Here is a 24026-nt window from a genome sequence, read left to right as displayed (position 1 = left end):
GTCATCTGATATTCAAATCTACTGTTTTATCACGTTTTCCTTTATAGCTTGAACCATCTTCCTGTAAAGCTAAAGGAAAGGCTTCCATTGCCTTTTATAAGAGTTGGATGGGTCCTTTGGAATAGCAGTGGTTTTCTGCCATTTAACAGACTTAAAGCTTCACACTCATCCTGTTAAAAGGCGCTGTTGATGCACAGTGTCCCCGAGCTTGGGTCCGTGTTCATTCCTGCCACCATCCCAACCTGCACATCTGGCACAGCTCGGAGCGACCTTCGGCAATGAAAACCGACCCAGCGCAGCGTTCCCTTCCCAGCTCCAATTATGCCTTTTTCTTTGCTAAATCTCTTGCCTAAACCCTCCGCTTTCCCTCAGTAATTTCCTCAATTATCCAGTTTGTTTTACAGACATTTCCAGTTAACGTGGAATTCGCTGTAAAAGTTTCATAAAGACCCCACAAAGGAAACCATTAGCTTACATCTCTTTAAATATATCTAGCCAAAACCTCGTGGCTAATCCAAAGGGAGAGCGAAACTGCCGTATACCAGAGGCTTTTTAACAAATAGCTTATTTTTCTTTCCCTATACAATGCACCATTATGTACGGGTTGGGGTTTTTTTCCTAAGGAGAACAATGCAAGCAGCAGTGATGGGAAACTGGAAAAACAAAAGAGGCATTTAGAAGGGACCGCTTTACAGCCTGGAAAGCATTGAATAACGTTACACCTGATAACAGATACTTTCTCAGAGGCCATGGAACGCTGCAGCACGGCCGTGTTTACTGGAGCGGGATACACGGCGCACGCCTCAACTCATCGCTGGTCGCCGGGCTGCTTTATTAAAGTGGTTTTGCTAAATAAACCCCAGTGTTTATGACTTCAACACAGTCCCCGGGGTTTAACGGCTATGGAGTGGATGTCATGGCAGCATCAGAAGCAGGAAACGTTGAAAACACGAGGAATTAACTTGAATTGATTCCTCAGGGATGGAGCTGTAGTGCTGGGGGGTGAGGTGAAGGGGCTGCCTCACAGGGCCTTGTGCAGGGGTGGATGAAGGGCTCTGGAGCCAACTCCTGCTTCTTTCCTTACTCATTTCCTTTAACTTTGCACTTTTTCGCTGATTTTCGAAGGGGCAGGGGCTCACAAACGCTATTTTTTCCCCGACAAAAGCCGTTTTTCCGCGTTACCCCCCCCCAGCCCTCGCTGTCCCCCATAAATTCAGCGCAGCCTCAGCCACCGCCCTCACGCCCGGCCCGGCGGCGGGAGCTGCCCTCGGCGCGGCAGGGGGCGGGCCCGGCCTCACGCATGCTCGCTGCGGGGTCCGACATGGCGGCGCCCAGCACCGCGCTGCGGCAGAGGCGGGCGGCAGCGGGCGGCCCCCCTGAGGCCCCGGAGCGGGCTGTGGCGGGGCAGCCGGGCCGCGAGGCCGGGCCGCCGCTGCCGCCGGGCACCTTCTGGCTGACCCGCATCGTGCTGCTGCGATCCATAGCCCTGCTTTACTGTGAGTCTGCGGGCGCTGCCCCGCGCCTCTTTCCGCCGCCCGGGGAGCGGGTGGGGGCCAGGCCCGGTGCACCCCGGGCTCGTCGCCATGCAGAGCCCTGTAAAGTCCCGGGGCTGCCCCATCCCTCATGGCCTTCCCCGCTGTAAACCCTCAGATGGGGCGGAGGGAGCCCTGCCCCGGGGAAGGGGGAAGCCTCCGATGGGTGCTCGCCTTCCGGGGGGGTCCGTGCTGGTGCTGCGGAGCCAGGCCTCGTCCTGCTGCGAGAGGAGGGGGAGGCCTGTAGCCACCTTGCTTGCTCGGTGATGGGTTTCCACTTGTAGGGCATGGTTTAAGGGTGCTTTGACTCTGGGCCCCATCCTGGCGTGGCAGGGGTGCACTAAGGAGCATCCTGCCTGCCTTTTACCAAAGCACTGCTTAATTTTGGGTGTTGGGGTATGTGTTTGTGTACGCGAAGCTTAAGGGGGTGGCTGAGACTGGAATGGGAAGAGCCTCTTGTTTCCAGCTCTTGCTTTGTTGGTGGGACTCACTGATGGCCAGGATGGTGCTGAGGCTCCCGTGTTGGTGGAGCTGGAAGGAGGGTTTGCTCACACATGAGGCTGCAGAGCTGGGTGGAGCTGGTTGTCCTTTTTCTTCATGGGGGATGTTGGGAGGTTACTGCAAGAGAGAAGGGGTGGCTGGTCTATTCCCAAGAAACAAGGGATGGGACAAGAGGAACCGGCCTCAAGCTGCACCAGGGCAGGTTTAGATGGAGCTGAGGAACAATTCCTGCCCCAGAGGGTGCTCAGGCATTGGAACAGGCTGCCCAGGGCAGGGCTGCAGTCACCGTCCCTGCAAGTGTTCACACACCGTGGAGATGAGGCCTCAGTGCCATGGGTTAGTGTCAGTGGTGGAGTAATGGTTGGACTGGGTGGGCTTAAAGGGCTTTTCCAACCTATTCAGTTCTATCATTTGTTGTCTTATGCAGGTGCAAGTCTTTACTGTCTTACATAGGTCTAGAGAGTGACCGCATGCCTGGGTGCCAGTCAGCACCTAGAACTGACATGACCTTAAAGCAGCTTATGGTGAAACCAGTTTCCAAGCTCAGCTGTGCTCTCCTTTAGGTAAGGAAGGCCACGAGCTGTGCTGGGAGCCCATGAGTGCTCCACTTGAAAATATTCACAGTGAAACTTAAACTGACATGTAACACACTGTGCTACAAATTCTAAGCTTGCCCCAGATTTGTCCACAAAATCATTAGAATTTGTAGGCTGCCAGCCTGCTTAGATTATTTTGCATCAAAACCATGCAGAAGTTGTAGTTTTGTATGGCTTTGACACGTGCTCTGTTTCCAGTTTGGTTTCAGCTCTCAGTGAAATGTGGGGTTATGACTCTTTCAGTCAGAATGAAAGCGATTCCGCTATTCCCCCGTGTGTAAATCCAGACTGCTGAGTTTCCCATAGCTCAGTTTGCAGTTTCCTTATGAAAAACTGATTAGTGTTCTCTGCTGGGCGGTTGGTGGAGGCTGCTGCTTTCTGGTCGTGGATTTGGGGTTGTAAATATGCTACATCTGGGACCGAACACTGCTCTGAAGGGTGGTGGTGCGTTGGGTGTGAAGGTGAGGAGTAAGTCAAATGTGTGGGACTTTGTGAGTAGGAGACCTAATCTGGGACAATGAGAGCAGTAAGAGGTGAGGAGCTAGTATCCACATCAGGGTCAGGTGAATTGCAGCATGGATATGATTGAAACCCATGGGCTGCAGTGGGAAAGGGAGAAGGAGGATGGGTGAGCCAGAGGATGAAACTGAGATTGCAGGCTGGGAGCGAAAGGAGAATTACAGGAAATAGAATGGATTCAGCCCTTTTCCAATTAGGATAAGGGAATGGGAATACCTGGGAGGGGCAGAAGGGGGAGGAGACCCCAGATTACTTCTGCAGTCCATCCAGAGTGAGGAAATCTTCGTGTGAGAGGGAGCCTTGGAGGAAGAGTTTGGGTAGCAGAGCTGGAAAGAAGAGGGTAAGAGAATGGTTTTGTCCTTTGTAATGGAAGAGGCACAAGAGAGGAGATGCTTACTTGCAGCTTCTGCTTGGATGCAGCCAGGTAACAGTGGTTTCTGCTGTTTGTTTTGGTTGAGTAACAGCCCAAAGCCAGAAACCTGGGCCAGATTTGGGACAGGTCAAATTCCAGCTGCAGGCTATTGCCTGCAGCAGTGTTGGGGCTCCAGCTCTGATCCCAGGGTGGGGGAGATGCTGTGCGGCCTACAGCCCAAACATTGGTGGGGTGGAAACTGATTGTTGTGTCTGAGATGGAGAGATTGTGAGCAGGCTGATTCCCCTGTCAAAGGCTGCAAGCCCATGGCTCAGCTGCTGGGCTGGGATGCTCTCGAGGGAAGGTGGGTTGCCTTTTGATCTCTTCAGAGAGCCTGGGTTTAGAAACAGCAGAAAACAATTTAAAGCCTCTGTGCCAAGCTGCTCTTCCAAGCTCTTTTCTGAAGATGGAACCATTTACTCTGACAGATTACTTTTTCCCAGCCATGGCAATTCCACACACTCAGATTCTCAGACTTGCTGAGGAAACCGTTGATGCCGCTGTGACAGTTTGACATTCCTCAGCTGTGGGATGGTTTTCCTCCCTTCTTTCATTTCACCCCTTTAAATGTAACCTTTTCATTAGTGCTTCATTAAGCAGCAAATCCTTAGCAGGGGGACCTTGTCTTGAAGTATCAGAGAAGTGGTCACATCCTGATGGTTGGAGCTCCTGCTTACTTGCAGCTGTGTGAGCTGCAAGCTTGTTCAGGTGGGACAAGGAAGGGGAATTAGGTGAAAAGGAAGGGCAAGGAGAATGAGGGACCCTTTGAATGGGTGGAAAGAAGCACAGTTTGGGCTGTACAGGCATGCAGAGGTGAGGGGCAGAATCACTAAGCATGATCTGGGAGCTTGTCACCTCCTTCCTACCCCCCTTTCCACTCTTGAGGGGCTGTCTTATTGCCTGATGTGAGCTGGGGTGATGCTTCCCTTTGGATCTTCTGCAGAAGGAGGAGAGGCAGAACAAGGCAGGTGTGAAGTGGCTTCCCTTCTCCCCCACCCCTTTGATTATAACAGCTTTCCTCTTCTTTTTTCTTTTGAAGGGGGTTTCCAGAAGCAGCCAGAACCTGGGAAGTCCCTGGCAAAGCAGCTGTTGTCTGAGAGGCACCTTAGAGATGGGAAGGTGGGAAAGGAGCTGAGGATTCATGGAGATGGCTGACCAGGCAACCTGCTGCCAGCAGGAGCAGGAGGGAAGGGGAAAATGAATCCAAGCTGGAAGTGCTCAAGGAGCTTTGCTCTTTGCAGCAGGGCTTTGCCTTTGGGGTCCTTCCAGCTGATCACTACAGGGAGTGAAACCCCCCTCTGTGCAATTCTCTGTTTGGTAGTAGCTGGCACCATGCTCTTGTGAATTTGGTGGTGCTTAAGTTCTTACAGCTGACAGTCTCCTTGGAGATGTTCTCAGATCTGGGACCTATTTCTCCACTTCTCCAAGTAAGTGTGGGCAGACCAAGTGGTAAAACCCTTCTGAATTAGGAGAGTGTGAAGTAACACAGAATCCAGCCTTGAACACTGAGGAAGAGAACAACTGTGTAGGTCTTAATCTGTGTTCTGCTGCCCAGACACCTCTCCCTGTTTCTGCAGAAGCATCTTCATGCCTTTCTGCTGTGCCAGTTGAAGACTTACCTCACAGACTTCCACCATTGCAGCCTGTCTCTCAGTGGCTAATTGCAGTCCCTAACATGGTAATTCATGGGCCAGGGAGGTTTGAGAAATGCTGTTTTGAGATTTGAAGGTTTCCCACCCTGGTCTTGCATTGTGTTTGTTCTTTATGGCAGAGATGGACATTTTTTCAGTGCAGAATGTCTTTGAGGTCTTGTTGGAAGTGCTGTTACAAGTAAATAGCTTGTCCCAAAGCTCTTGACAACAAATGTGCATTACTTGATCCCTTCACCCTCATCCTAAATCATTGACAAGCCCCCTTTTTGGATGATTACTATCATCAGCTTCCAGATGTAGAAGTTTAAGTAATTAGATCCCACCCTTCCCAATCTCAGCCAGGCTCTGTTGAGTGCTGTAAAATAAAAGTTATTATTTAAATCCAGTTTATTTTCCTTCTCCTTCCATATCATTTAATACTAGTATTTTCTTTCCCCAGAGCTAGAGCTATGGGAGGTTCATGCTACTTCTTCCTAATTCTGAAATCTAAAGCCTTCTCAGGAGGGTTTGGCTTCCTGTAGGTTCCTGGCCCTCTCTGGTGGCCTTCCTCCTCTCCTTCTGTCTGCCACCTACCCTGCTTTCCCCCTTCTCTTCCCTCAGTTATATTACAGAGCTCCCAGTAGCTTTCAGCTTGTCCAGCCAGGATTATAGTACATCTTCTGATGCTTCTCCTCCCCTGAAAGGTTTTATTTCAGCACAGTGCCTGTTAGCAGGTCTGTACAACAACAGCAGGATGTTAGCACTGTGTTCTCTTAGCAAGCCATGTGTCTGTCCCCTGTTCTCAGGGCATCCTCCAGCTGCAGGCTGGATTCTGCTGGTGTGGTTTTGAACAACGTGGGTGCTACTGGGAAGCTCTTCAGCAGTCCCACAGCCCAGCCTTTCTGTTTGCTTTCACAGTATTTCAACCAAGAGGGAAGGGGGAGATAAGCACTTAAAAAGCCCCCAAAGCAACCACCCCAAAGCCTTTAGCTTTGCTGGGAATAGCAGTAAAACAAGAAAGTGTTAAGAGCAGACTCCTCTGTTGTGTGTTTGTGGCTGTAGGGTTGCAGGATGAAAAGGGGGTGCTTGGTTTCACTCTCTTTGCTCACTACTAGGGTGTTGTTACTTCTGTGTTGCAAAACTTTGCAGGGGAATTTATCAATTGAAAACTTATTTGATTCATTTCTCTGATAACAATAAAAATACCATGAATATTCTCCCCCTTCTTCTTTTCAGTAGTGCAACCGCAGCTTGCCAGCTTCCAGCACAGAGCCTTTTTGAATGCCTTGTTGGGTCAAAGGTGCACTTGATATATGGCTCCAGGCAGATTTTTTGTGTGTGTGCAAAGTGTAGTTTGGTTTTCATGCAAAGCTCTGTGCTCTTGGTTCATTGCTTCTTGTGGCTTGGGCTTGAACTAAAAGTTAAGACTTCTTTTAATGGGGGGAGAGAGGAAGCCATATAACAGGAAAGTTTTGGATTTCACATCTTTAAATCTTTACAGACCATGAAGAATGGGATTCTCATTCTCTCACCATAACAGGCTGAGCCTGGACCGGCGTAAAGGAACTGAGGTGACGAGGCAATATAGATAGACCAGATCATTTCAGATGGGTGACTCTTTTGTTGCATTCTTGGGTTGTGCTTATAGGTAGCATGTGGGTTTGAAGAAGGGAGGCTGGGAGGGGAAGGAGAAGGTATGGGGGGGGGGTGTGTTAATGGAAAAGTACAGTAAAGCACCTTCGGAGGTGAGAATAAGTAGTGAAGGTCTATTAGCAGTCAGTGACAATTTACATGTATTACTTACGTAAAGATAAGCTCACAGCGGGTAGAGGAGCTACTCCCATGTGAGCTGTCAAAGGCTTCGGCTGCCTCCTGAGTGGGAAGGAGCAGGGGAGTTGCTCAGGATGAGTGTTTTCAATCCACAGAGGAGCAGGGAGCCTGGAGAATGGCAAAGTGCTTCAGGTGGAACAGAGGAGACTGGAATGGGCTGAAAGCACCCGAATTGGGAAGTACTGGGGAAAAGCCAGCGAGCAGCTGCAGGGGTGATGGGGTTTTATGCTGGGGCTGGAGACTTGGTGGTGTGCAGAGCTGTGCTGAGAGCCTGCAGGGGATATCCCTGGATTAGGAGCCCAGCCATGGCCTCGCATCATTCCCATCTGTGATGCTGGAAAGAATGGCTATAGGCAAACATTAGCTTCTGCCTCCTGGTCATCAAAGTGTTTTCTGAAGAGGGTCCCTTCTCAGTTATGTTCTCATTTCATTAAGTTGATAACAGAAAGTGAGCGTTACTCTGAGGGGTTTGGCCTGCTAAAGGGGCAGGAAGGAGTGGCTGACTCTGGATCAGGCCCTGCGTCAGCTTGCTCTATCCTGGAGGAACCTGCTCTGGACTCCTCGGTGCAGTACATGCCTGAGCTGGTGGTAGGTTGAAGACAGGCTGCCTGGTTCTGGATGGACAAATAAAGCCTGAACTGACAGGAGATGCTGGTGAATGCATTGCCCAGAGGCTGTAAATGCAGGAATGGGATTTGCTGGGGGGGAAGACAGCTTATCCTGAGTGGGAGGCAGAGTCTTGCAGCTCTGTTGGTGACTGAGATGTTACCTGCTTGCCTGGCCAGTAATGGTGCTTGGTGGCTGCTGGCTCTTTTGCCACTTCAGCATCCCTCTGGGTAAGACCTTTTTGGTGCCAGAGATCAGAACCTCTCTGGCTGGCATGAGCCTTGCAGACACTGAAGAGCTCAGCTTTGCAGAGCATTTGGAGAGGCTGAGGAGGATGCAGTGCCATTGCTTGAGTGGGCTTTATCCATGCTTTGGACCCCATGGCATGGCTGAACCCAGCATGCTCCATATGTGGGTCCCCCAGCATTTTCTGACTTATGTGAATTCTGGTTCATGTAATAGAACTGCTTTGCCATCCCTTTCCAGGAAGAAGCTACAGGACAAATGAGAAGCAGTAAACCTTGCCCCATGCCCCAGCAGCACAGTGAGTATGCCAGCCAGTGTCCCAGGTGGAAGTCAGCTTGTTTGACCATGTTTACCTGTAGGGAGTGGGAAGATGGAGAGTGGAAAAACCCAGGATACAAGGCCAAAGGGAGAGAGGTTTCAGAATAGGGGTTAAGGAAGAGGAAGAAAACACAGGCTTTGGGGGCCAAAGGGACTTTTCTTCCCTCCCCTGACAAAGCCACGATGAAAGGGAAGGTTCATGGAGAAGGGAGCAGGGTCTGCATTACTTTCACTTTAGGGCTATGGTTTCTCAAGAGGGGTTCAGGGAGAGGAAGCAAGGACGAACTGATCAATTCAGTTCCTTGTTTTTTCCCCTCTAGATGAGTGCATCTCTTGTGTTGCTGAAATCCTTTGCAGAATCTGTCTTTAGTTTCAAGTATTCTATGTGTCCAGTAACACAGGAACCACTGCCTACAGGGCAAAGCCTCTTGCAGCCGTAGCTGGTGCCTTGGGAGAGTGGGTCTGGGTGATTTGGTGGTGGAGATTGAGAAGCAGTTGCTGCCTATAGGATTTGCCCTTCCAAGGTGCTGAGGAAGATGCTGGAGATGAGTGATGAGGGAGCACGATGTGGTGAAAGACAGCAGCTCAGCCTAGGCAGTGTCCAGGAGAGGGAGCTGGATCTGGGATGGAGCAGCACATCCAGGGAACATTGTGTATGTGTGAGCAATAAACAGCGCTCTCCAGACATGGGCCCTCATGGTTGGGAGGGCAATGGATGGAAATGTAGGTAGAATGGTCAAGATTTGGTTAGGGTTAGATGGGTTCTCCATAAATTAGGGCCATGGCTGATGGGATTTAGTTGTGAAATGGCAGTGTGCAGAGTATCAGCAGTGCAGCATCCTGTGAGAAATGGCTGTTTTGGGAGAAAGCCGCTTTGGAGCCCAGACTGGGCAATCTTTAGCTGTGCAGTTCATGCCAACCTATAATGCAGTCTTTGGTGCCTTCAGGCTTTAAAAGGCTGTACAGTATTTGTGTTCTGCAATAGCTATAGTTTGTTTTTCCTAATTTACCCTTTCCTTGTTTATCCTGCATCTGTGCAGGGGTCTAATTTAGAGCTTTTTAAGGCAAAAAAAACCTGCTTAGCAGTTATGGGTTGGGGCAGCAATTTCTGTGGCATTCAGAGGTGAATTTGATTAGCACTTTTAGAAAGCTATGCAGCAAATTGCAGTGCTAATCAAGGGAAATCAAGGCATGGAGTCTTAAGGCAGAGTTGGTGTTCATGTTTTTTAAACCAGAAATGAAGATATTAAGTTGTCTGAGGCTCAGAAACATTATATTTCTGCTGGTTTCATGTGTCGTGCTTTCTGATTGCGCAGTTGTGCCAAACTGAGGGTTGGTAGAGGAATGAATACTCTGAAACATAAACCACTTGTTTTATGTTAATTTAGTGTTTTTAATGTAATTTTTAGAGGTTTATGTGAATTTTAAATCTGAAATTGATTCTTTAGGATGTGATCAGTTTTTTCTCTTGTCCCTCCCTGTCCATAATCGAGTAAATTTTTCTGTGTCTTTTATTAAAGTCCTTCATTGGGTATAAAAGACAGATGGGAAGAGACACAACCAGTTATACCCCCAACTTTATTAAGTTAGTGCTGGGATTCAGGATCTGTTGAAATCAGTGGGAACTTTCCCAGTGACCTCCAGTACACGTTGGATTGTGAGCTTCAGTGTTTTTTCACTGAGAACAAAACACACGGTGTATGCAGAGAGATGGAGTAAGGCTTAAGTGGATTAACTGAAGTCCACTGGGGACCTCTGTGTGTGTCTGGGGGGAATGGGACATTTATTTGTATTCCCTGGGGCTGCAGGCTTTTGGTTGCTAGTCAGACTTCAAAGAACCAGGAATCTGGGCTTGAACTCAGGGTCTCGTTTCACACAGACTCTCCACCAGCGTTCCCAGTGAGAGACACCAACCAGATGAACACCAGGATTCTTGTTTGCAGAATGACAGTATTCAGATAAGGAAGGAAACAGATTTGATCATTAACTGAAGAGGATTGAGGGGGGGGAACAAGTCGGCCTTTTGCAAGACCTCTGGTATTGCTGCGTGTGACGTGGCTGGTGTTTGGATAGTGTTTGAAAGATGGGCACGTTGGATGCTGGGAGCAAAATGCATGGAGCCTAATCAGGAAATGTTGGCCTTCATCATTTTTGTCTGAGACAGGGAGATTACTGCTGTTACGAACTGCAAATTGGTAACTGGAGGAGATTCCTAAAATATGAGCTAATCCCTAGAATCTGACCAACTTTCTCTGTAGAACATCAAATTCTAGGTCTATAATCTGTAATTAAATTGCTTATGTGATGTTAAAAAAAGCATCTGGCTGTTCTAAGATTGTCCACTGCAAGAGCCTAGACACTATAAATGAGAGAGCTGTAGGAACATGGAGAAAGCAGCAATTTAGAGGACAGGAAAATATTAAGACTATATTTCCAACCTACCAGGATGTGAGAGGGTCCAGAAGGTCAACCCATAGCATAACTACCGTCTCTTGCAATGATGGAAAGCCATGAACTGCTACACTGCCAAAAGTATTAAGGTGTCCTTTCAACATCTCTTTAATGGTGTGTCTAGGTTTAAGCTGTCTCATTAATAATATAAAATAATAGAATGGTTTGGGTTGGAAGGGACCTTAAAGCTTCATCCAGTTCCAACCCCTGTGCCACAGGCAGGGACACCTTCCACTAGAGCAGCTTGCTCCAAGCCCCTGTGTCCAGCCTGGCCTTGAACACTGCCAGGGATGGGGCAGCCACAGCTTATTTGGGCACTCTATGCCAGAGCCTCACCACTCTCTAAAGAACTTCTCCCTTATATGTAACCTAAATATCCCCTGTTTAAGTTTGAACCTGTTAACTTCTATCACCAGTACTTGATAGATGCACTGTGTTATGTGAAGATGGAGATGTGCTCTAAATCAAAGCATAACCTTGCAGACACAACCTGCTGTCGGACTGTGTGGATCCGTTCAGGAGCAGCAGACACTGTAAATCCCCATCAACACCAAATTCATCTATTGACATGGCAAGATGCTTGGTGGAACTGGAGTAGGAAGCGTTGGGAAGTACAGTGGTATCTTTGCTGCTGCAGAGCTCCAGAGTTGTGTGTGCGAAGTGCACCTCAGTGCCTAAACTGGGGGTTCTCAGTGTCCCCATTCCATATGCTTTTTGTGGAAAGCAAAATCAATCTGCAAGCCTCGGAGATTAATACGTTCACTTGCACTCCACAGTGCAATTAGGCTGTTTTCCTCATCTGCATTAGGAGATGAATGGTGTATGTGACTAACCTAGGGTCACGCAGAGTCTAACGGAGCCGGGCTCAGCTCCTGTTCCTACACTGGGTCAGGTCGCTGAGTTCCAGGGAGCTTTTCCCAGCAGTGCCTTGTTGAGTTTGCCTGAAGCAAGTGGCATGTTCCTTACAGCTGCGGAGGAGAAAATGATCTCAAAACATACTCTGTGCCATTTCCTGGTGGGAAGGCAGAGATAGTATTTATAGAATTCCTCTGCCTTCTGCATTGTGGTTAATAGAAATGAGTGTGTTGTGTTTTAACACAGATGAGGACATGTGAATAAATTCCTTCCTGAGGCATGAATATACTTCTGTAACTCTGGACTCAAAACGTGTACTTCACCCTGGGTGATTTCTAACACTGTTTTCCCCCTTCCTTATTTTCCTCTAGTTGTAGCCTTCTTGGTGGCCTATCATCAAAACAAGCAGCTGATAGGAGAGAAGGGGCTGCTCCCATGCAAGCTGTACCTGCAGAATGTCAAGAAGTATTTCAAGGGGAAGATAGACCTGGATGCACTGAGCTATGCACCAACAATCATCTGGTTTCTGGATTGGTCGGACATGGACAGCACCTTGGACTATCTCTCCCTGTTTGGCCTGGCAACTTCAGCTTTTGTATTGATAACTGGATGTGCAAACATGGTCCTCATGTCTATCCTGTGGGTTCTCTACCTCTCCTTGGTCAATGTTGGACAAATCTGGTAAGCTGACAGTCTCTCTGCATTGTTTTTCTCAGTGGTCTCTTTCTGTTCATTGTACACATTGCCTTGCTGTTGCCATTTGAGGTTGGTAATCTTTTAAGGAGGAATGTGGGAATGTGAGATAAGGAAAGCAATCTTGAGTTGTAGGCATGCCTCTGCTCTCTCACACAGGATATAGGCCCTGATTCTGTTCTCCTCTGAGAAGCAAATAGGCTGCATAACCTGTTAAGTGTTGTTCCTGCTGGGGAGTACTTTCCCTCATGGCTGTTGCAAGGGAATTCCCCTAATAATTCCTTTTGAGGTGGCTTCTCAATTCTCAGTTCTGTCCAGAAGGGAGATGGAACACTCAAGATAAGTACATAAGCCTGCAGGGAAAAAGTAAAGGAGAAATAGTGACTGCGTAGCACCTTGCTGCAGGGAAGGGCAGTGGTGCAAAAGGAAAGGCTTTAGGTGGTCGTCACGCTTGTGAAGGTCACAAATAACATTTGTTAAAAGAGGATGGGCCTGTACAACCCCCTAATTTCATTAGTTCATCTCTTGTGGTACCTCTCTGCCTGTAGCAGAGGTGATGTGGTAACTTTGGGAGGTTAAAAGGCTGTGCCATGAAGAGGTGCCCAAGCTGTGGGCATGACACAGCTGTGTTACTGGGATGGTTTCTCTCCCATCTTCTCGCTCTAGAACACATGACAGGAGACTTTCCCTGTCATGGATGGGCCATTGGATGGGCTCAGTGAATTTTAACAATAAGGCTTTGCACGTGCTTGTGCAGCCCTGAGCCTTGTCCTGTCCCGTTCATTCCTATCCTACTCCAAATGGTATGTAAGTGGGTGAAGGATAACAGTGTTCTGAAAAGCTCTATTCTCTGAGTTCTTAACTCAGCAGGAACTTAAGACTGTGAAAGAAAGCCACAAAGCTTGAAAAATAACTTGGTGGATAGTTTTCTGTTGCCCATTTCCAAGTTATTCCAAAATTGTCTATTTTTGTAGATGTTTTATGTTACAGGGCAAGAATTCAAGTATCATCCTGCTCTGGTTTCCAGAGATAAAGGAGGCTGTGTCATTGTAGCAGCAAAATCTGGAAGTGTCCCTCTTTCCTGTTTGTAAGGGGGGGGGGGGGAACCCATAACAACCCCTCACTTCAGGTTGCAAAGGTTTTGTAGCTGAGAGTTGGACCTGCAGCGACTCCTGAGGCTGAAGGTTTGATGTGGCTTGCTCCTGAAGTAGCTGACTAGCTAAGACATCAGCATGACAGTCTTTGCTCTGTTAGTGCCCCCAAGGCACTCTGTTGTGCTCAGTGTACCAGTGCTGAGGCTGCAGTGGTGCTATAATGTCATTACAGTTTTGATTTAAAAAAATCAAAGCTGGCTGAAATATATTCTCTATGTGTCATTGGACAGTCATGTTCTGTGCAAGTTCTGCTCCCAGTTGCTTTCCCTGGTATAGACAGACTGAAGGCAAGAAGTGTGATGGTGCTGGAGGGGTGACAGCCCTTCAGAACTCTTGGGGTATTGCCAGAGGAAATCCACTCGTGCCTGCTGAACTCAGAGTGGCTGTTCTTATCATGTCTCCAGTCCTTAAGGGAGAGGCAAAGAGCAGGGGATGGAAAAGGGAGTCCTTTACCACACCAAAGCAGCACCAGTGTCCAGCAGACCATGTCCAAACGCCTCTTCCTGAGCAGGGTTAGGAGCTTGTGGCCAAGTGTTAGGTCTCTTTGCAGCTCTGAAGACAATGACCTGGCCAGTAGGAATGCAAGTGGAGCCCAGAGTTTGCCTTCTGTGGATGCTATGGTTGAAAGGAGCTAACTCTTGATGTGGAGATAAGGCTGTATTTTTTTTGCTTCCTTTGCTGCTTTAGATTTGGAGTTTCAAATTTACTCTGGCACAGGCAGGTTACTCCTGGTGTAGAGCAACAGGTTAAGGGAATGGGTCAGGTTCTTCTGGGGAAGGGTAAGAGAAAAGAGGAGGGGATAGGAGGCATTGCCTCAACTTCATCTCTTCATAATTGTGGCATCAGATATATTCAACAGGAAATTAAGTTCTTCTTGTAAAGGGGTGGGGGAGAAGAATCAAAGCAACCCAGCAGAACAGTTCCTTCAGCTGCGGTTACATTTTTCATTAGATCCTCTGAAATGGGTCACTGGGTGGTCAAAACCATATTATTATTGTGCATACAGTGTGACTTTCACTTCCCTGGGTGCTCACAGGGCAGGTAAACATGGGGAAAGAGCAAAGGGGGAATTAACTGATTTCTCACCATCCTTCAGGGAATTGTGGTGCCGCACGGGATGAGCTGAGATCTGAATTCTGCTGCTGATCGTGGGTGGGTGGCAGCATTGGCCTTAAAGCTAAAGCTGTCTTTAAAACTCTCTTTTCACACTGGGTTTAGGTGATGCATTAATGTTGTCTTACAAATTTGGGCAGATTGAGAGGTTTTGGTGAGTTCCAGTTCTTCTCCAAAGCACCTGCTGAAGACTGCAGATCTTGTGAAGGAGCAAAGGACAATGTTGTCAGGCATCCCTTATCAGTGTTATGAGGTAACTCAGCAAAAAGGCTTCCGAAATGAGGAAGAAATTCCTCTCGTGGACACACTGTGTTGGAGTTATTATATGGTCTGTCTTAAAATGTTCCTCTTCAGCTTGGCAGGTTCAGGATTCCCGCAAACTGGCACTTCTGGGCCAGGCATGGACCCGTGGGTTGGTGCAATCCAGCTAAATCCTTTGCAGTAGATGCCCAGGAAGCCAGCTGAAGGAAGATACGGAGTGATAAGGAGGAGTAGAGCTCTCTTCTTGAGGCCAGTGAGGAATAATTTCTTCCTTTTATTGCCTTTTCTTCTTCTATTTTAATTTTAAATGCTTCTATTTGTTTTGGGCTGGAGTCTCCAGATACCGGGTGCTGCTGAAGGAGTCTTTCAACTGCTGTCCAGCTGGCTTGGGCTCAGGCTCAGAGGAAGCTTTAGAAGAGCAAACTGTCTCCTTTGAAGGGCAGGACGTGTTGTCTGCCTGCCCCAGCACTGCCGGCCTCCACATGGGAGCTGGGGAATACACTGTGTGCCTGGGGACAGCTGAGCCTGCTGGGACAGCGCGGCACAGGACCGGCTGAAGCCTCTGAGGGTGTTAGAACCCTTAGGAAAGCTGCTCCTGGAACAGGATGTGAGCTGTTTGTAATGGATTTTGTGGGATAAGCATTACTTTGGCAACCTGAAATCCTGAGAACTGAGGCCAGGATGTTGTCCTGAATTCTGGACTTTGCCAGTTTACTGTTGGCTCTGCCTAAGTGCAGGTGAACCGTTTGATACAAGATGCGCTTCAGTGGTCCTCAATACTAGGCCGGTTCAGGGAACAGTATTAACTTTGATACCTGTAAAGTGTGGGGCTGAGATTGCCTTTGCTGAATTTGGAAGTGGAATGCACCAGGAAGCTTTTGCAATTCTGGGTACTCTGTTTCCAAAATATCTGTGATATCTGGGGTGTGCTCAGACTAAACCTCTGGGTCATGGGGCACGCATATGATAGTGCCACACTTGCCTCAGAAGCTCAGTGTGTCTTAAAATACTGGATTTTTTTCTTTCCTCTTTTCCTTTTGAAGTAGAAGACAGTCAAGAATCTAAAAACCTGTTGGTCCAAAAGTATATTTAATGTCTGACCCATAGGCTGGGTGAAGTCAGTAATCTTTGTGTTCATTTTAGACTCTGTTTAATGCCCTTTCTTCAGGCTATGCCTAAATGCAGTAGAATAATAGCCAAAAGTGGTCCCAGTTTGAGTATAATAAAGCTACATAATCAAGCTAAAGATGCTTAAAAGGGTTTTGTGGGAATTCCTCATGCTTCAGGGTCCATTTTGCAGACTGCAAATCCTGCTTGTCCAGGTTCAGTCATTGGAAGAACAGCACAGCTCCACAGGTCCGGTACAAATGGCTTTGCCTTTCTCACCACTTCCTCCCTCCTGAATATTAATATAATGTGATTGTGGGACATTGAAACAAGAATAGGAAAAGCTGCCCCCTTACTATAAAAGTCCTTGTTGCAGGTGACCTCATGAAACCTCCATTTGTGGTTTTATTTTGTGCTGCTGGGGCTCATGTCTGCAGAGGTGGACCATGAGCAGTAGAGGCTCTCTGGGAAAGGTGCTCCAGCAGAGCTTAAATCACTTCTGTACCAGAATAACTAATGCCTTTCTGAAGTGAATTTGTAATTCTGGAATGGAATCACTTTTATCCCCAGTAAGGTGTCTCCAGAGAGCTATTACATTTTCTTATCTAAACAAACTTTTCAGCTATTCTGCCACTTGATCTGTTTCTTCTTCTGTTGTTTCCTCGCAGAGCCATCTCCCCCCGGCATTTTCAGATGTCATCTGAAAGCCCTTCCTTTCCCCTTGGTTATTGTACTGGTTCATTTTACAAAGCTTATTGCCCACTGTTCAAGAGTACAGTTTGTAAAGACACTTGATACAAAAGCTCAAATTGTAAGGGTTTAAATCCTATTGCCTTTTTTTTTTGCCTTTCATGACTAAGATTCTGGTAGAGTTACAAGAGCTCAAGGGAATAGGTTAAACAAGCCAATAAATAAAATGTTATAGCATGAGGTGGCTACAGCGTTCTTTTCAGTGTGTTCTTCCCTTGTGGAAAATGTTGCTGGAGCTACTGCTAACAGTTATTTAGGGTAAAATAAGAGTAAGCAGCATAGCTTTTTTTCTGTGAGGAGTATGAAGTTGATAAGTGCTTCACCACTGCACAACCCCAGAGACCGTGAGCAATAGCTGTTCTGGCTGTGCCTTTCCAATTCCACATGGCCAGGGTGGTTTCCAAGATGCACCAACACTTTAAAGCTCAGAGGAGAGGATGTGATTGTCTTTCTGGCCCCAGATGCCTCGTGTTCCTTCATATTTAGCTGATTGGATATAACGTTAATAGCTTTTAACTTTAATATTTAAGACTTAGTGAAGGGACAAATATACTGCGGGTCATGAAAGCATGTCTCCAAGGCATGTAATTTAATTGCAATTAAATTACAGCCCTCAGAAGTTCATTTACAAGAGAGAAAGAAGAGAGACTTGTATGTCGTGGAGGTTTTGTGGTTTAGGTATCTCATTAAAAAGCACTTGACCTTTGTAGGACTTTAATCAGTCTTCTGTGTGCTAGAGGATGAACTGGTGACTGGTTCAGGCTGAGCTGCATTAAATGCTGGGGGGCTGATGAGATGCTCAGGCTGTGTTTTCACTTTCTAGGAGAGCATTAATAGCCATTAAATGGACCTCTTGCCCACTTCCTTTCCTCTTACATTCTACAGCTTTGGGGTTTCAGTCTAAAGCATCTGGGGTTTTCTATCATGTCATGCTACCCAGTAAAGGTTAGAAGCAGATCTCTTCTGAGCTTCTTATTCCAGCTTGTAAAACAGCCAGTGTGTGAAACATGGGTTGGATTTAGCAACATGTCATTCCTGGTTTTAAGTGTATTGGTTTGTGACCCGTTTATGAGAAGGGCACAGCACTTACAGAGATACTCATGATGCATATAATAAGTATTATAGAAGAGTCCTAGCCTGACATGCAAACAGAGATGGAAGACTCACCCTTTGAGGTTCCAGCAGACCTGAGCCAGATCAAGGGTGGATGAACATAACCACATGGGTGCATTTGAGTTAATGCAGGTTTTGTTAAGAGGCATGGGTAATTCAGTAAGACTTTTTCTGCCCCTGAGTAAGCAAATATGGAAAGATCAGGAGCTGTGCAAGCAGGGAATAGGAACTTGTGTGCCCTGGGTTTCATCAGTATGCTTGTTTCACTTGGGAAGTTCTCTGAGACCTCACTGTACGGGCAGGAATGGATGTGTCAGGTTGTGTTTAACTGTGTGACCTTGGCAAGGTCCTTCCATCAGCCTATATCCTGCTCTGGTTGCCTGTCTGGAAGTAACACAAGTTTGTACTGAGGGACTGTAGGACTTAATTGTTATCAATTTTACAGATAGGAAGGTTGGAAATGCAAGCAAGAATTAATGTGCCTGAATCCTGTATACAATTTTGTGTGTTTAAAAACCAAGTATCTATGATTTTAGATGAATCCTATTAGCAAATATCATCTTGATGCATATGCTAAATTGGAGCTGGCTGAAGTTTGCCAGGGGCTTTGCAACCTGGCTTTTTGCAACCTGGCTTTATTTTTCTAGCTCTCCAAAATATCCCAATGACAACAACAGCAAGAAAACTTAGGGTATGTTATTCCTGTATCTGGAGTTGGCAATAAACATCAGGAATTTCTTTGTTACTGCGGATCGCAGCCTCCCATCCCTTTTACTCCAAACTCCCCTCCCTCTTTGCCCAGAAAGAAAAGATTATCTCTCGAAACGTAAACCCGAAGTTGGAGGATCTCAGGGGGTCATCCTTCCTGTCGAGGAAGCTGCTTTTTGGCACTTCCTACTCGCACAGAAGAGAGGGAGCGGATCAGTTTCAAAGAATGCTGTGAGCAGTTGATATGACATATTAATGAAAACAAAGATTAATACCATGTGACACTGTTGCCTCGCAGTACAACTGGGAACTAATGAGGCTAATGAGAACCATATTTTTGCTTGAGAGATTAAAATTTAATCGTGGCTGATGTCAGAAAGGAATCATTTAGTGTTTCCCCTCTCTGCCCTAGGCTGGCGTTGGGTTTGGATGCAGCCCTTGAGAGGGGCCAGCTGTTTGCCATCCACTCGCCTGGCGTTCAGCGTGGCTGGGCAGGAGGAGGGTGATGCTGTGGCTGGTTCCTTCATCCCCAAGACCTGTAAATGTGTGCTCTGCAGAGGTTTCCTGTCTTGGTTGAGGTAGTTAAGCACAGGTGGCAATGGGTTGTATGCTGTTAATTTAGGCTGGGCTTTTTGAAGGTTGCCATAGGATGTCCAAGGAGGCTTGAGTGTACTCCAAAACCTGTGCATTATTCTGTGGGATGGAGTGGACCAAAAGACAGGTGGAGGTGAACCTGATGAAGAAGTCAGGTCTAGCTATGTTATAAATGTGAGATGATCTGCAAGAGCTGTTGGTAGAAGAGCTGCCAAAAGCTTTTAAGGGCTGTTAAGGGATGCGTTGGTGGGGTTTTGGGCTGCTCCAGGGCTGGTGGTTTCTTGCTTCTGTGAATACATTCCTGGAGAAGAACTGACCCATGGCAAGTCTTAACTTGCCATTGCAACACGATATGAAAACCAAGAGGCTTTGGTAGAATGGTGGGTAGGGGCTTCCTGAGCAGCTGCAGCATTGCTGTCGGGGCTGTTGTGTTTGTAGCAAGTAGTGCCTCTAGGGTGAATGCCATCTGAATAATGGGAATACTTGGAGGCACTTATATAGGTTTAAAAAGAGCAAAACTAGAGAGGAATTTGAGTATTTTACACTGATTGTTTGCCCAGTGTTTTGACTTGTGATTACTGTAGTGGCTTCTCTTAATAATAGCAGCTTTGGAGGATCTTTTTTCTATCTAAGTCTGCTGTAAGATAGCCAGAGGTCTATAAAAATTAATTCACCATATGTAGAAAAGATCATCTCTTTGTCTACAGCACAAAAAGCATTGCGCTGGGCGTCCCCTAAGGCGTGTGCAGGTTATGTCCATACCATGGTGGGTGTTTGTGTGCTGCCTGATGCTCCCATGAGCATCCCATTGCTGACCAGAACTTCTTCCCCCCCTCCAGTGCCTGTTCGATCTGTTCAGTGTGTGCTGTGGAATTGCCCTGCAAGTCTCTGTTAACATCCTTTGATGATGTTAATCCCAGCAATCCCTGTTACCTGTGTCCAGTACTAGGACAGCACAGAAAAACAGTGGTGTGCATCTGCTACTTGGCTTTGCAGAAAGCCTGACAAAATGGCTTAACATCATAGCGTGTGATGCTTTGGTAGCTCGGCAAATGTCAGTGAAAGGCACATAGTGATATTCTTTCATCTGCTTCCCTGTTCCTAACTTGGCGTCATGAGAAGACCACGTTCAAACATCAGTGGCAATAAGAGTGTCACAAGGGGAGCTGTGTGTGTTCTGTAGACAGGTAACACAGCGCTCTTTCCTTTGCACAGTCTGTCTCTAGCTTCCAGTCACTCCTGCAAATCACAGCCGATGATAAAATGAGAGCAAAGCAATGATCAGAAGGTTATGTGGTTCATGGTGTGGCTGTGCAGTGTGTGATGCACCACAGGCCTTTGCCAGACACTAAAACAAACATGTTTTAATTGCTTATTATGTGGTACATCTCCTTGCCAACTGTAGCCGGTGTACAGACTTGGGTATTGATTCCACAGCTGAAAGGTTTAGGAGAAGAATGAATAATAGGGTTTTTTCATGATTTCTTTTGAATTGTAACTTGCCAAATAGCTTCACGTACCCACTCTGCTCCAGCCCTGGATGTTGTTGAACTGCTCTAACGTCTCAAACAGCTGTGGTTGGAAAGAATGTTCATAGAGCGATGGGTACAGCTGAAAAGCAATCACGGGTTAGGGAAGGGTCCAGGCATGGTGGGATCAGTGTTTACTGATTTCCCTAAGAGTCTTAATCCAGGTGTTTTATTCCTGGGTAAGGGGATGCAAGTGACTGCAGAACAAACAGGCTCTCTTGGGAAAGTAGGTGGAAGCTTGCATTGGAATGACTCCTGTCTTTATGAACTTCATGGGGATGAAATGGCCATGCTTCCACCAAACTCCAAAGCCTTGCTGCAGACCTCTTCTTTTAATGGGGAATTGTGCTGAGGCTGCAAAATGGTTGGCAGTGGGGGGCAATCTTTGGAAAGAGATTCATTAATGCAATTAAACGATTCCTCTTAATCAAGGAATGGAATTACAGAAATGCAGGACCTTCCTGCTGCTGGTGCTGAAAAAGCAGGATGGCAAAACTCACCTTGTGCATGTATGCACACCAGAATGCTGCTGTGGGACTGACCCCTTTATTTTCCATCAGGGTCTGTTGCTACTTGCCATGCACATGGATTTCCAGTTTGATTCTGCCTAGGGAAATGCAGTGATTTTTGGCAGCCTGGTGTGGTTCTAGCAGGGCAGAGAAGCTGTGGTGCTGCTGCAGTCACCTTCCTGCTGCCTGCTCCCATTTTCACCTTTCCTGCCTTGGACTCACCATCCAGCTGAAGGAACAGCACAGTGCAGGGTTCTCAGGGCTGCCATTTCAGCATCTGGGTTTGGCACAGGAAGGATTTCACCAACGCAGACTTTGAGTGTGGATAATTCTGCAGTCACATAAGCCAGGGCTTATAATCATTTCTAGCTTTGGAAATGAGCACGGGTGGAACAGTTGGTGAGTGCTGGGGCTTAGTTAGGTCATTCACATTTGGTCTCTTATCCCATCCTGATTCCCTGCCTTGCAAGGGTAAAGTAAAGCAGCGCTTGGATGGTTTGCTGCCACTTGTGCAGCTGTGGGATGGGGCATGGTTGTAAGCACCCAGTGCTGCTTCAGGAGGGCAGCTGTCTCATCCCATCCCATAGGGTTCAAACTTAAACAGGGGAAGTTTAGATTGGATATAAGGAAGAAGTTCTTTCCTGTAAGGGTGGTGAGGCACTGGAATGGGCTGTCCAGAGAAGCTGTGAATGCTCCATCCCTGGTGGTGTTCAAGGCCAGGTTGGACAGAGCCTTGGGTGCCATGGTTTAGTGGGAGGTATCCCTGCCCATGACAGGGGGATTGGAACTGGATGAGCTTAAGGTCCCTTCCAACCCAAACCATTCTATGATTCTGTCCCATTCCAGCTCTCCTGGTTGGCTCCAGCTCTCCTGATTGGCTCCAACTCTCCTCAGGCACCTTTCCCAGCACCATGTGCAAACCAAGGAGCAAACCTCATCCTCGAGCACTCTTTTTTTTTAATGCTATCCCTGTGCCTTCCATTTAGATGTGGATGTTGTAATTACAGAGCGCTGAATCCCAGTTTTTAGAGATCTGTGACCACAATAAAGTGAATCCAGAAACCAGACGAGTGGTTTCATTTACTCCCATTCTAGCTTATTTCCTCCCCCCGCGACCGCTGTGCAATGCTAAAGGCTTGGCAGCAACTGAAACCAGCTGTCAGAAATGTTTCTTCCCCCCACACTTTTAAGTTAATGATGTTCTGAAATTAATGGTGCACTCGGACTAATTCTGTCATCTCATTTTGATGGACTCCCAGTCTCTTGGAAGTGATATTTGCCAACTGACTTCTCTCTTTGAGGCGGCGTGCTTAGGAAGTGGATCCCAGGTGCCAGGTACTGTACATATATATACACACACAGGGAAAATATGGGGTTTTTCTTGTCCTAAGTGTTTACAGCTTTAATTTGGTTGGTATATTGTGGTTCACCAAACAAGCTTTCAGGCACGTAAACCAGTAACTTTTAGGAGCATCACATGCAGCGCAGCAGTGGATGAGGTTTTGCATGTCTTGGAGCTGGGGATATTGTGTCTGGTTGTCACATTGGGCTGGAAGTGGGTCTGGCTCCATGCTGGGCAGAGAAGAGGGAAGAAAGTGGCCTGTTGTGGTGAAGAGCTGAAGGAGCTGAGTTTGGTTAGTTGAGAGAAAGGAAAACTCAAGGCCAGGTTGGATGGGGCTTGGAGCAAGCTGCTCTAGTGGAAGCCGTCCCTGCCTGTGGCAGGGAGTTGGAATGGGATGAGCTTTAAGGTCCCTTCCAGTCCAAACTGTTCCATGAAAACTGGGAAAGGAGACAAAGATCTTGAAGTGTGTGAGAGCAGCAGAGAGGATGGGAATAAACTGTTCTCTGTGTTCGCTGTCTTCGTGTGGATGGGACAAGCTGCTGTTGGCTTACGTGGTGGAAAGGAAGATACAGGTTAGATGTGAGGAAAAGCATATGGAGGAACCAACATTGGGCTGAATGCCTGGAGGAGGAGGTGGAGTTTCCATCACTGCTTAGACAGGCATCTGTCAGAGGTGATCCTCACAGATTCAATCCTGTCTTGGGGTACATGGATTTTCCATGTTTTCTATAATTCCATGGATTAGCCCATTTTTTTTCTCCCTTAATCCAGTGCCTGGATTTATGGCAGGCAGCTCATCCAGCTTTCCCTGTTACTGAAACGTTGGTGCTACCCAAATCCCTTTTTCCCCCATCCCACGTTATGCAGCCTAGAGAGTAAGATTCATAATGGAGCTGAAAGTTGACATCTGGGTTCACTTTCCGTAGAGGATGTTCTCCATGGAGAACAGTGAGAGAAGCTGTTAACACCAGCTGCAGATTAGGGATGCAGCAGGGAATTATCCTGCCTGTGGAAATCAATTTGGTTGGAAGGAAGGTCCCTTCCAACCCGAGCTATTCTGTTATTCTATGGTCTTGTAGTGTTGGGCACTGCTGGGATGTGAACCATGGGTAGAACTGGTTTTTGGGTTACAAATACAGATGTATTTTCTTAGTAAGCATCGAGATGCAAAGGTAAGAGTGCCTATGTTCTAATACTGTTTCTGATAGATTTTATGTAGGACTTTGTCCTGTTTTACAGCCTTACAGGAGGAATCCGTGTCCCAGACAACACTTGTGTTGAATTATCTGTGCAGCTATGGGGAAGGAATGTAAATTCGTTGGGCAAGTGCAGCTGATCTGCCCTAAGCAAATAGAAACCATCATCCTGCATGCTTTTCAGGCAGAAAAACCATCAAGTTACAGAGAAAAGGGGGTGGTTTTGGTTGGGTTGGGAGCTCCCTGTTTGCACAGTGGTGGCCTGAGAAGCCCTTGCAGAGCCATGTTTTCAAACCTGTGTTGTCTTCTCCCTGCTGTCTCCACCACGGGCACTGGTGATGCAGTGTGTTTTCATCAGGAGTGATGGAGTTTAATGTAGTTTGAGCTGTTTTTCTATCAGTTTTTGCTTTCCAGGAATAGATGTGAGCTAGAATTAATCAGCATGACAATGTGGTGAAAA

The 24026-nt window shown here is 47.2% G+C and overlaps 1 protein-coding gene across 3 annotated transcripts in view; it reads left to right on the top strand.

Annotated features, from left to right (window-relative positions):
• The first annotated feature begins 1321 nt into the window (after positions 1 to 1321).
• LMF1 (lipase maturation factor 1) overlaps positions 1322 to 24026 on the top strand; it is a 185141-nt gene continuing 162436 nt past the window's right edge. Inside the window, exons 1-2 of one of the 3 annotated variants that reach the window (XM_061349227.1) lie at positions 1322 to 1496; positions 11869 to 12178. In XM_061349227.1, coding sequence (XP_061205211.1) covers positions 1322 to 1496; positions 11869 to 12178 — 485 coding nt within the window. Of the gene's footprint in view, positions 1497 to 11868; positions 12190 to 24026 lie in introns of those variants that run through there. The other 2 variants (XM_061349225.1, XM_061349226.1) reach the window with 2 other exon arrangements.

The sequence above is a fragment of the Neopsephotus bourkii genome, unplaced genomic scaffold (genome assembly GCF_033783945.1).
Source record: "Neopsephotus bourkii isolate Nb327-2 ecotype Australia unplaced genomic scaffold, CSIRO-AGI_Nbou_v1 NB_384, whole genome shotgun sequence".
NCBI classification, from domain to species: Eukaryota; Metazoa; Chordata; class Aves; order Psittaciformes; family Psittacidae; genus Neopsephotus; species Neopsephotus bourkii.
The sequence above is the reverse complement of the archived record's forward strand: the minus strand, read 5'-3'. Positions and strand labels throughout refer to the sequence as shown.